Source organism: Laccaria bicolor, genomic scaffold (genome assembly GCF_000143565.1).
Source record: "Laccaria bicolor S238N-H82 LACBIscaffold_1 genomic scaffold, whole genome shotgun sequence".
Lineage (NCBI taxonomy): Eukaryota > Fungi > Basidiomycota > Agaricomycetes > Agaricales > Hydnangiaceae > Laccaria > Laccaria bicolor.
This window is the reverse complement of record NW_001889872.1, coordinates 734,755-746,195: the sequence shown is the minus strand read 5'-3', so window position 1 is coordinate 746,195 and position 11,441 is coordinate 734,755. Positions and strand designations below refer to the sequence as shown.

The 11,441-nt window shown below is 47.5% G+C and overlaps 7 protein-coding genes across 7 annotated transcripts; 4 read left to right on the top strand and 3 right to left on the bottom strand.

Annotated features, from left to right (window-relative positions):
* Positions 1-131: 131 nt before the first annotated feature.
* On the top strand, positions 132-616 carry LACBIDRAFT_300913 (uncharacterized protein; the record flags this gene model as incomplete). Its single annotated transcript, XM_001873878.1, has 5 exons — positions 132-170; positions 225-251; positions 302-364; positions 426-507; positions 564-616. 5 exons carry the CDS (start codon positions 132-134, stop codon positions 614-616), a joined length of 264 nt encoding a protein of 87 aa, XP_001873913.1.
* Positions 617-670: 54 nt separating this feature from the next.
* On the bottom strand, positions 671-1,875 carry LACBIDRAFT_300912 (uncharacterized protein; the record flags this gene model as incomplete). Its single annotated transcript, XM_001873272.1, has 6 exons — positions 671-736; positions 786-1,184; positions 1,238-1,530; positions 1,583-1,663; positions 1,711-1,788; positions 1,839-1,875. 6 exons carry the CDS (start codon positions 1,873-1,875, stop codon positions 671-673), a joined length of 954 nt encoding a protein of 317 aa, XP_001873307.1.
* A 71-nt stretch (positions 1,876-1,946) lies between these two features.
* Positions 1,947-2,536, top strand: LACBIDRAFT_300911 (uncharacterized protein; the record flags this gene model as incomplete). Its single annotated transcript, XM_001873877.1, has 5 exons — positions 1,947-2,001; positions 2,054-2,057; positions 2,113-2,184; positions 2,234-2,327; positions 2,378-2,536. 5 exons carry the CDS (start codon positions 1,947-1,949, stop codon positions 2,534-2,536), a joined length of 384 nt encoding a protein of 127 aa, XP_001873912.1.
* Positions 2,537-2,732: 196 nt separating this feature from the next.
* On the bottom strand, positions 2,733-4,119 carry LACBIDRAFT_300910 (uncharacterized protein; the record flags this gene model as incomplete). The annotated part of the gene is made up of 5 exons (XM_001873271.1): positions 2,733-2,900; positions 2,950-2,982; positions 3,033-3,586; positions 3,633-3,647; positions 3,702-4,119. The coding sequence occupies 5 exons, from the start codon at positions 4,117-4,119 to the stop codon at positions 2,733-2,735; spliced, it is 1,188 nt and encodes a 395-aa protein (XP_001873306.1).
* Positions 4,120-6,049: 1,930 nt separating this feature from the next.
* LACBIDRAFT_300909 (uncharacterized protein) lies at positions 6,050-7,093 on the top strand (the record flags this gene model as incomplete). Its single annotated transcript, XM_001873876.1, has 7 exons — positions 6,050-6,083; positions 6,145-6,296; positions 6,356-6,436; positions 6,489-6,531; positions 6,618-6,770; positions 6,827-6,971; positions 7,030-7,093. The coding sequence occupies 7 exons, from the start codon at positions 6,050-6,052 to the stop codon at positions 7,091-7,093; spliced, it is 672 nt and encodes a 223-aa protein (XP_001873911.1).
* A 391-nt stretch (positions 7,094-7,484) lies between these two features.
* Positions 7,485-8,371, bottom strand: LACBIDRAFT_300908 (uncharacterized protein; the record flags this gene model as incomplete). The annotated part of the gene is made up of 5 exons (XM_001873270.1): positions 7,485-7,631; positions 7,685-7,954; positions 8,009-8,078; positions 8,161-8,261; positions 8,312-8,371. The coding sequence occupies 5 exons, from the start codon at positions 8,369-8,371 to the stop codon at positions 7,485-7,487; spliced, it is 648 nt and encodes a 215-aa protein (XP_001873305.1).
* Positions 8,372-8,494: 123 nt separating this feature from the next.
* On the top strand, positions 8,495-9,226 carry LACBIDRAFT_300907 (uncharacterized protein; the record flags this gene model as incomplete). Its single annotated transcript, XM_001873875.1, has 3 exons — positions 8,495-8,499; positions 8,549-8,653; positions 8,707-9,226. 3 exons carry the CDS (start codon positions 8,495-8,497, stop codon positions 9,224-9,226), a joined length of 630 nt encoding a protein of 209 aa, XP_001873910.1.
* Positions 9,227-11,441: the final 2,215 nt, after the last annotated feature.

The window sequence follows — 11,441 nt, the reverse complement described above, 5'->3', positions numbered from 1 at the left end:
CGTTCACTGGAAGGCAATAACTGTGCCACGTGAGCAGAGTTGTGTAAAGTTAAACCCTAACCCAGCCCTAACCTCACAGACTCAACACTTCTCAATCCATTTCTCTCATCTCCCTTCACTCTTTTAAGACAATGTCCGGGCGCCAGCAGCGTGTGATGGTTCAGCCCATCGTATGCACTTCAATTTTTATGCTGCGGAGACAAATGACTGACGTACTCCAATAGAATGTTATCTTCAAAAACCTACAACAAGTCCGTCCAATCTAATATTGATCAGTCTATGCCTTACCTCCAGACTGTAGAAAACGAAAGTGGTTATTTGGCTATACGACAATGTCGAAATGCGGATCGAGGGAAGAATAATAGTGCGTAACGCTGCCGTCCATCTAGACGTCAAACTGTCGCTCATTGGCATCAATTACCTAGGGATTTGACGAGTTTATGAACATTGTCATCGATGAGGCTGCAGAAGTATTTGTGAAGGACGCAAAACCGCGAAGGGAGTTGGGTGAGCCTTTTACCTGACATGTCTATCCAATAAATTTTAGTTGCTCACTTCGACAGGCCGCATTCTCTTGAAAGGGGATAATATAACTCTTATACAGCAAGTATCATAGTTAGGTTGTAGAGCCGTCCATTTTTGTACAATTCAGATAAATTTCCCACCGCCTTCACAAATTATGAATGGGAAGTAGGCGCGACAGGACAAGGGATTGTCGACACAGGGGACACTCGGCCTATGGGAAATGGGAATTGAAGAGCATCGTAAGCGAGACAACAGCTTACCTTTTCCCTACCCCAGCCAACTATACAACTCCAGCAAAATAGATGCCCACACTCCGTCACGCAGCTGTCTGTCCGCTCTTCGAGACAGAGAGTGCAGTTTCTAGATGCTCTTATTCCGCCGGGGATCGCAGCGAAATCTAAAGCAGTTCTTTCATCTTCCTCAGCAGGTCGAGCGGGTTCACTTTCAGGATGCTCCCTGGTCAAAAACGAGGAAATACGATCCTCGTCAAGAAAAATATCCTGATTCTCCGGAGTCTCAACATCTACGTTGGCATCGCGGGGAGAGGCAAGAGAAGGGAGGTTTTGCTTCAATCGATATAGCAATCTTACACCTATGAGGACCCCGAGCAAAGAATATGATGGAGGTCGGGTGTGTGGATCTTCACGAAAGGACGAGATCTGGGTCAAAAGTTCCACGACTGTTGAGGGTATTGTAAACCGAGTACACGTACATGTTGAATCCCCATGAGTCGCTTCACAGGGTCGTAATACGTTCCTCTCAAATAGAAGAACGCCAGATTAAGTTCCGCTGCCACCTCTAAAGCAGTTGGTATCGCCTTGAACCATTTTGCGCGTTCTGGATGAGATGCGTTGTTCAAGGCATTTCCCCATTTACCCAAAAGGTAGGTAGGTACGACAGATAAGAGAACGAGAACGGCGCGAGCCAGGGGAGAAGGAGGCGTTGATTTGTTGAAGATAGAGTACTGCCATATGTCAGTGTATTCTTCACCCAGAGTTTGGGTTGCTGGGGATCGTGAAAGGTCAGTCTTGTCTAAACAGTAGAGAGGGGGAGATACCTCGTCCAGTGGTGAGTCCATAATAAAGCAACTTCACAAACATTCCGACCTCCTTGTCCCATCTGGTTAGCCACCGTGTTCCTGCTCTTGTGAGCTCCCGCGTTCTGGATGATTGAGTGACTATTCACCAAGCCATGACCTCAGAACGGTGTCCGTTTGATCCCTTAACGAGGAAACGTGATATACGTCGCGCTGGTTAGCCCTAACTGCGAGAAACGTGGTAAGAAACTGAGTAGACCATTGAAGACGAACTCACTGATCTGGGCTTGCTGAGCATGAGGAAAGGAAGACATACCCCTGGTGTTTATGTTGGTTTGGATAATATCAGGTTGGGTTTTTTGCAACTCCACGCCAAGTATATCCAATGCCACCTGTACCTCAACAACATGGCCAGGCGGGTCCCTCTGTATGGCAGAAAAGTCAGTCGCTTCTCATATTTTTTGTTTCCTCCTAACTTTTCGCTCTCATTAGTGAAGTATTGAAACTTTGTTTGTCAAGTTTGTCTCACAGCTAACATATGAGCTTGTTAGGATGGGTGCAGTAATGGGTGGAGGAGTGGGTCTGACGATAGGTTTTATATTTGGCTCATGGAGCATTATTAGGTATGTCAACTCGAGCTACAAAATCTTGGCCTCATTGACGCTTATAAAGGGGTGGTGCTGGACCTCGTGGATTTATGGCCACACTCTCGCAATACATGTTAAGCAGTGCAGCCACCTTTTCCTTCTTCCTGGCAATTGGATCAGTACGTACCCTTTGCGTCCATAACTTGCAATCTTGACCCAGGTTATCAAGGTGATTCGCAGCGATGCTCTTATTCCACCCCATCTGCAGGCCGCCCAGATGCAGCTTTTATCTCATAGCCCATTGGTTAGCTCAAAAGCCCAAGGTTTGCGCCTCATGAAGGCTCGATGGGAAGCAGAGCACAAATGTCGATCATCTACCCAAGCGTAGATACATGCTTCTGGACTAGCAAAAAATCGTTCATTTTCACCGAGTCGCGCTCAAGTTCAGTTACAATAATTCCGCTTTCATACTTCAGATGTCCAGTCTCCAACAAAGAGCTAGGTGGAACAAACAACTCAATTAATAAACCAGGTACTCAAAAAGCTACGAATTACAATGAATGGGGGACTAAGTACAGTTCCAACTAGAGGGCTCTTGCCGAGTCAGAGCGAGCGATCATCCGCCTACCCTTGCCGCCCCGCCCACCCCCTCGTCCTCCATTTGCTGGCGGAGGCGTTCCTGTTGATGTCTTGCTGCTGGCGGCTGACGTTGTTGATGCAGTGGTAGCACTGACAGAAGCAACGGCGGCGTTCTATCAAACAAGATGAGTCATGAACTCCTAGAAGCTAGGATGGACGTACTGCCGCAGGTTGCCCGTTATCAGTAATCGTGAACTAAAACGTTTGTTAGAATAAAAGCCAAATATCCGTCCGATACCACTCACATAAACGGCATCATCTAAGGATCCGTGCTGAGCTATTGGAACAAGCACTGGCTGATGATTGGCAGCTGTGTTGATAGAAGAGAGCTTGTAGAAGCCAGACGGAAGCCCATTGGTGACATCAGCTGTCAATATACCATTCTGCGCGGCGGCATTCAATCCCTTGAAGAAGGCAAAAGTCTTCGGATCCGTGGGAGTGGTTTGATCAAGTGCGGTGAGTTGCTCTACCACAACATGCGAGTGGCCAATGATCTGTCCTTGGCCATTCACTTGTTGTGGAGCTGCGAAATAATTTTCCTGTGCGTTGACAAAGGCGCCAGTCTGGAAATTTTTCACAGCCATGCTGATGGTGAAAGCTGTCGTCGCCTTGATAGTATCACCATTTTTGGGAAAAGTGAATTTGGCAGAGGGCATATTGTCGGATGATGGAATAACTCCCATCGGAGCGGGATTGCATGAACCTGTCGTGATCTGCTTGCCGTTGGTAATTGGAAGGTTCGGCACCGTGAGGCAGAAGTTGATGAAGTTGTTCGACGATGTGAGCGACGCCACTTGGCCTGAAAAAAAATTAATACATCTCCTCAAAAGACAGTCAAGGCTCACCAGCTTCGGGAACATCTAAATATTATTTGATTAATTGGGCATGCACAAGTAAAAGATATGTTGACGAGCCTTGTCCGTTGTTTGCGAACCCTGTCGCGATTACTTTGGGATCCAGAGCTTGATACCGTTCCAAATAAGTGGGAATCAGAAGTTGACTCTGAATTGTACGCACTGAGGGAAGTCTGAGGATCTCCTCCGTTGTTTCCAGAATTTCCTCCAGTAGCTGCAGTCGAATTTTGAGCGGCAATTTGGGTAGCGGTGGCGCCAGCGGTGGTACTACTGGACGTAGCCTGATGAAAATAATTTTGTGAGCAGCAACTCGCAAATTCCTGAACCATTTGATGCGCACACCAGCTTGTCGACCTTTGCCAGGATTCTTACCACCTCTACGAGCCTCGGATATCTGTCGGCCATTCATGATTGGCCCAGGAGTAGCAGTAACGAAAAGGCCCAGGGTCAGGGCGACGATGAATGATGAAGTCTTCATGCTTCAATGCTTCACTGGCGAGTATTTGAGTGCAAGAGGCAGTACTAGCTGCGTCGACGATCACTGATCGAAAAAAAACTGAAAGAAGATAAAGAAAAGGGCAAGGAGCGGAAGGGAAGAAAAGAGGCAGGGGGTGTTTGGAGAACAAAGTCAAGCCTGAGATGCGTTTTGAGGGGATTTATAACAAAACAGTCAATCTATTTTTAGCGCAATGTGTCTAAAATTAAATTCGTGATGAACTGTTGCAAAGGCAACCCTTCCTTATCGCACTTACTTTCGACGCTCGAGCCTCTGTTTGTTAACGAACGCAACGGTCCGTACAGCGTCTTCCCAAATTCTTGTCATGCACGATATGACGTGGCGGACTTATTCAATGGTCCTGGCAAAGTACTAGATCACCCCTTTGAAGGTCAAGTGTGGTCAAGCGTCGACTTCAATTGTTGATGGCTCGATGATGGCTGCCCTTGGCCTGCCCCGTTAAGTATAAGCATTGAAATTTGACCATTGACCCCTGAACGGGATTTGCCACTCAATGGGTGACTTCCCGTAACACAAATTCGCTAGATTTAAATAAATCGACGAGATCTAGGGTCTTTTGCCGGGATGCCGAGTCTTGTAAGGGTTCGACTTTGATGGAGGCCCTGGTTGGCACCCAGTTATAAACCTTAATCTATTCAGAGGGTACAGACCCCTCGAATAGATTTCAAACGCTGGAATCAACCCTGCCATCATGACACCTTTCCTTCCTGGGTACGTTTTCTTCCCACCTAGCTTAGTCAGCTCTACCTCATCCCTCTCTACTCTCCTACGGCTGAGGGCAGTCTGCTCTCTCGTTATAATTTGAAGCCATTACGGAGTTTATTAGTAGTGCCAACGTCCTCTGGTTCCAAAATTTCCTCTCCGAAGCTGTTTTTCCTTCCACAAACAATCTTCTCAGCACATAACTCACAGAACCACAGCATGTTCAGCTCAAGTTGACATTTTTCGGCTTCATTCATTGTGTGTCCTACTTTCTGGCTGATATGATTGAGCATCAACTACAATACACCCATCCATGGGCCTGTGTGTCCTCAAAACAGCTCAGATGAGAGGGAAGTAAGTTTATTCATGTCAGGTGAATAAATCTAATCAGTTGGCGTTACGGTTTATTTGCTTGATTAAATCGCAAGCCAGGGTACCCATTTCAAACTCCGATAAGGGTCAGATTTATTCGTTTATATAGATTTATGTTACGGGAAGTCACCCAATGATCCTGGTTGGCATCGAGCTGGTCCCTTCGTTACTCTCACCCCCTGCCGCAAAGCATATCCCAATGGAAATTCCAATCAACGCTCAACCGTCAACGCCAGGAGACGTCAGATATTGGTCAGATGCCTCCTGGGTACCTCACCTCACTCCTTTGGAGAACTTTCGATTGAAAAGCAACACAAGCTGACCTTTACCCAAGTTAATCCATAAATGGCGCCAATCTCCAATTGCAAGCCCTCGATCATCATCCACATCAGCTATCGTCTTCGACTATTTCCACCACTCCTTACTAAGTACCGTTGCACACTGATGCCGACATCACCGAAAACCATGGCATTGTTATGTATGTAGTAAGTAACTACTTATAGAATATTAATGTCTACTTCCACCAGAAGTTTAGGAGATCGACTATCATCACCCTCATCATAGGACTTGCCCAAGAGTTGCCTACGGGAGACTACCAGAAGTCGCCTCGATATGAAAACTTCGAAAAGTGACTACTCAGAATAGTTATCGTCTTCTACGGAATGCACTTGATCCGCCGGGCCGGTTCCCACACGAAAACTCCAACCACGAACCTCTCATCGCCAATCCGCTTATTTTGGAAAATTCGAGATGTCGAACGTTATCCTTGTAGACGCTGTACGTCCCATGATATAAACCTGAGAGTCGATTTGGGTTAATGCTGCCTTTAAGATCTTGTTCGATATGGACGGGTAAGAAACCTTCTTACTATCCTTCCGATCTCCTTATCTGTTTTTTGAAGCACCCTTATAGATTCTACGCCTGGCGTCCTGAGGGCTTGGGCGACCTTTAGCGAAAACTATTCCCTCGGCGACTCCCTTGCCGTTGCCCACGCTACCCATGGAAGAAGACTTTACGATACCTTGAAGGAGTATTGCAGTATTACTGAGGAATCAAAACTCCAGGTTCGTGAAGGGTCTAGTGTCCAGTTGTTCTCGCCTCACCCCTCGTACCTTTATGGCAGGAAGAGATTGACCGCTTTGAAGACGAGGTCATTAAAGGCGGACCTACCGCTTTACCAGGCGCCAATGAGTTGATCTCACAGGTCAGAATCATATAGCTCGCTCTTCAACAAGTGCATGAACCGTCTACTCTAGCTTGCTTCGCTACCTAATGCTAAATGGACCATTGTCACGTCTGGTAGGTTCCCGAACGACTTGTAAAGGCGAAAGAAAAAAAATTAACGTGTGGACTTTTCCCCTTTCTTTTTTTTCTTAAAAAAACAGCTTCCAATAAGTTTGCGCCGCGGGCCCTCGCGTGTGCTGGTATCCAAACGCCCGAGCGAGGAATCATTACATCCAATGACGTGAATCGAGGAAAACCGCATCCTGACCCGTACCTTGCTGGGGCGCGACTTTGTAACGTGGATCCGATTAATTGTGAGTTTCTAAAGGTGCTCACCATCAAGGCTCATAAATTTCTTTGTGAACTCTAGGTCTTGTGGTAGAAGATGCTATTTCCGGCATCAAGTCAGGCCGCGCTGCGGGGTCTCGAACGCTTGCGGTGTGCACTTCGACAAGTCGACAAATACTTTTGGAGTCAGATGCGAGACCCGACTACCTCGTCGAAAATCTCACGAGGTGGGCTGGTTACTCTTCATCTAGTGAATTTTCGTGATCTCATCTGCAAACGCTACAGCGTGTCGGTGAAGAGCGTGGACGGAAAGCTGGAAGTCACAATAGATAAAGCCGATCGAGCGTAATACTCGTTTTACCTTCAACAAAAACTCACGAGTCCGTACGCAAGCAAAGCCCACGGTAGGATACGGGCGGTTTAGATTTTTGAATTATACCATCATGTCGCAGTTAGATTTTTAGAGCGGCAATGGAATGGTTTGGGTAGACTTGACTTGGACAGATCACATAACTTACCTCTGGATGTAAATGGCTGATATGCTAAAATTAGTTGCAGATATTAGAAAAGTCACTTGTCGAAACTGCAACTATTCTCCTAGCCTACGATGCCAACATAATTTCCATCTTGCATGAACCATCTCAAGAGAGTCAAGTAAAGTTGTTCTGCTGCTATATTTTTTTTTGCTACATTCGTGTACATGCAGACGGCAAATTGCTGCGGGATGCGACCTGGTAAAATTACTTGGGGGGCTCAGCCTCCTCCAGTGGGGGAGGACCATCATCATCTGAATCGTCATCGCCTCCCTCATCGGCAGCGCTTGACGAACCAGCACCGAAGTCGGGGATGCCTCCGCCCGCTCCTCCTCCTCCAAACTGTGCCATCATCTGTGACATGCATTGTTTAATCGCGCTCTTGAAAATGTGGAAGATCAAGATACCTTTTCAAGATCCATGCCACCCATGCCACCCATACCACCCATGCCGCCCATGCCACCCATGCCACCCATTCCACCTGTTGGGTCGTCTTGTTCAAGTGGCTCAACGTCATTGCCGTCTTGTTCATCCTCATCGACCCATTTGCTGAAGTCTGTTTTGAGGAACGCGTTTCTTACTTTTTCCTTGGAGAGACGGGGCCAATATTCGGTCTTGTTGTCTTTCTTTTGGAGGATCAAAGAAAGGGAACGAGAAGACAGCTTTTTGGTCGATTGCTGAGATCAAGATCAGATGAGAGCGCGTGATTCCAAAGTCAAGATACCACCGACCTCTGGCACCACTTCAGCATAGAAGTCGAGGTTGAATGCGTATTCCTTTTCCGGGATGGCCTTGGATTGGCTGATGGTAAGGAGAAGAAGTAAAAAAAGGAGAAAAAGAGGAAGATGAGAGTAGGGTTGATTGAAGAGAGAAAAAGGCGTACTCTCCAGTCTTTGCCTTGAAAGAGATGGAAGAAGGGGTCAAGTTGTACTCGAGGGTTTTTTCCTGGATATCTGGCAAGTTCACAGTGACATAGATCACGTTCTTGAGAAAGAGTTAAAAGAGGCCGACGCGTTGAGATGGATAGAATGAACCTTTTCTGATTCAAACTGGGAGCTGCGTTGTGCCCATAGAACTTCAGGATGTTGGACCATGATGATTGTGGAATTGGGATGTCGTGGAATCGTCGAGAATCTTTTAAAGAGTTGGGTGCTTACGTGATCCAACATCCCCACCTTCCTCGTACATTACTGTCCAGCAAGTAATTATACAAGAAAATGTGGTATGTTCCTTTTTATATTGTCCCCCGTCTTTGGCTTATCTTTTGCCAGGTGTACCCGTTGGTTTCTGCCGCTTTTACTTCTGCCTTTGCCCACTGCGCCGCCGTACTTTCTCATTCTCTTCCTCTTCTCATTAACTATGCATGCAAAGCCATGGTGAGCTGCGCTTTCAAATTCCATATCTTTGCGTCTAAATTATCAACATTTAGCTTTTATTGCATTGTGCTGCTGACCACCCTCTTCATATCGTCATGCTACTGGCAGCCTTTCCCGCTTGACAGTCCATTGGCCACGCCTTGGTCCGAAAACATCACAACTTTTGCAGAAGCTCTTAATGCAACGCTTATGCCCAACCACTCGCAGCCGTTACCGAATGTGATACGTGCTGCAGATCGGTGTTGGTGTGATTTCTCCGCAGGTGGATTGTTTGAGCCGTTTAATATATCGCGCTGGGAACACGTCAGCGTTGAGCGCTTGAGGGAACAACTGGAACGACAGGAAGTGCAAGCGGTTCCTACACCCACTGAGTCGGAGTCAAGAACTGAGATGCCACGGACGGCAACTCCTACGACAACGAATGGGTTCTGGCCACAGTGGCGGACGAGGATGGTTGAAAACGAGACGGAGACGCAGCAGGAAACTATGGAGTATCGCACAGAGTATATGCGCAAAGAGTATGATTTGCGACCATTTGGACTGGGTTTGATTGTAGATGTTGGATGGTCATAAATATAATTAAGTGTGAGAAAGTTATGTCAAGTCCTGTTGAAGTGCTCTGCTCCGAGTCTGCGGCTATTTTTCAAGCAATGCAATGTCGTCGAAAGAGCAACAGCCACAACAAGAAAATGGCCGAGATATTTCATCTAAACTAGCCATCGTTCAAAAGGCTTTCATGGCACCCTTTGCTCACAAGAAGACCGACTCTACCCGCATTCTCTCCGATTGTATGCCTTTTACCTTTTCACTTACTCCTCCTCTCACTGCCTTTCTATAAAAGTGGCTCCTGTCATTATGACCCCCAGAATGATTACCTCTGCTACGAGCAGATCACGTTCCGGCGTCTCCTCGTCACGCATATCCGCTTCCAGAATGGATTTCGCAACCTTGGGTCGTGCTCCACTGCGTCTTGGCCTTGGTTCGCGACGGATTACTTCAGGCGACCTCCAAATTGTAGAGGCTACCGAGGAGTTGCTTGAAGCTGAAGTGCCAGAGCTAGATGGCGTCGCAAGCAACGTGAGTTTGTTGCGTGGCTTCAAGGCAACCATCCCGAGTGCAGAGAAGGGTCGTTCCAGGAGAAAGCAGATGAGGAACATTGAAACTCCAAGGTTGGGCTTGAAAAAGCTTGGAATGAGTGCTCGCGGTTTACTTGTCGAAGAAGAAGAAGACCGCGATGCTCGCAGTACCACCAGCGAGGACGATTTGGTTCTTGTTCCCGATGTGAATGCCAGGCCGAAATCAAAAAAGCGGGGTCGCGAAAGTCTAAGCACCCAAAAGACCCTCGGAAAAGAAGAGTTGACGCGTCAAACCAAGGAAATCATCCGCGACAAGGAAAATATCCATGTTCGACGGGTATGTTGCCCTCTTCTGTCATCTCCTGACCCTCATTGTTCTTCCAAAGAGCTTGATTAACAGTGAAATTGCGGAAATAACTCACAAGATTGAGGCATTGGATAGTATCAGGAGTAAACTGGAACAGGATCTGCTTAAACTGCAAGAGGATGAGCTTGAATTGGATGATGAATGTCCGTCTCATCACAAACTTTTTCCACTAACATGCTGAGGCTCCCTAGTGATCGGAGTCAATGAAAGACTTGAATTTGAGCAATCATCAAGCCGATTGCAGACCACAGCTTCTCCGACCCTTCATCTACCACCAAGTTCTCGGCGACGGAAAGGTGCTTTTGTTATAATAAAAATATATTTCACAAGCTCTGCTAAAGCGAATAAATCAAGGTCCCGCATTCTTGCCGTCAGAGCATGAAGAACTTCCGCCTGGTGTTGCTTTCATGGTGATCATCCACTCGAACTTCTCCCGTGCATGCCTAACGCAGTGCAGACCCTTGACAGTCATACAACACCCATAACCGCGCTAGATTTTTCGGAGCCGTATGGCACACTGGTCAGTGCGTCGCAAGAGGATGCCCAGCCCCGGGTTTGGGATCTTTTATCGGGGTCTGAGATTGGACGATTACGTGGGCACAGAGGCGCAGTAAAGTGCATTCAGGTCGAGGATCACGTATGCCTAACTGGTGGCGAAGACGGGAATATCAGGCTGTGGGATCTTAGAAGAGTGGAGGACGATGACGATGGGTGGGGGCTCGGTGAAATGGTCAACCTAAGCGATGTCGCCGAAGAGGACGAGGCAGAAGAGCTGTTCGATAGGCCTAATGGAATCAGGGCACATGAAAGTGTTGCTGAGAAGGATGGGCCCTGTGCTCGGGTGTTGGAGGGGCACAGTAAAGCTGTCACTGCTTTATACTTTGAGGATGAATGCCTAGCACGTTCATTTCTCTGTCATTTCATCTTGTCGATGCTCATTTGGCTTCTTTCAAAAGGTGACTGGAGCGTCCGATAAAACCCTTCGACAATGGGACCTGACGACTGGGCAGTGTGTCATGACCATGGATATCCTTTGGGCCATCTCCCATCCGCCTACTGCAACACCTGGCTCTGCCCATTCGTTCTCCGGCTCATCTTCAGCTTCCGGAGCGTTTACGATTCCGATGCCCCCCTACGCTGACGGTACTCATGACCCATACGAAGATTTTGTGGGAGGAGTGCAGTTCTGGGGTTACGGGCTCGTGAGTGGTAGTGGTGATGGGGCGGTTAGAATGTGGGATAGTAAGTTTCTAAATTCCTTCCTGTCTCTGATACGGTCTGACAATGTTTTACAGTGCGTACTGGACAGGCTCACCGGACACTGTTGGGACACACAGGTCCTGTT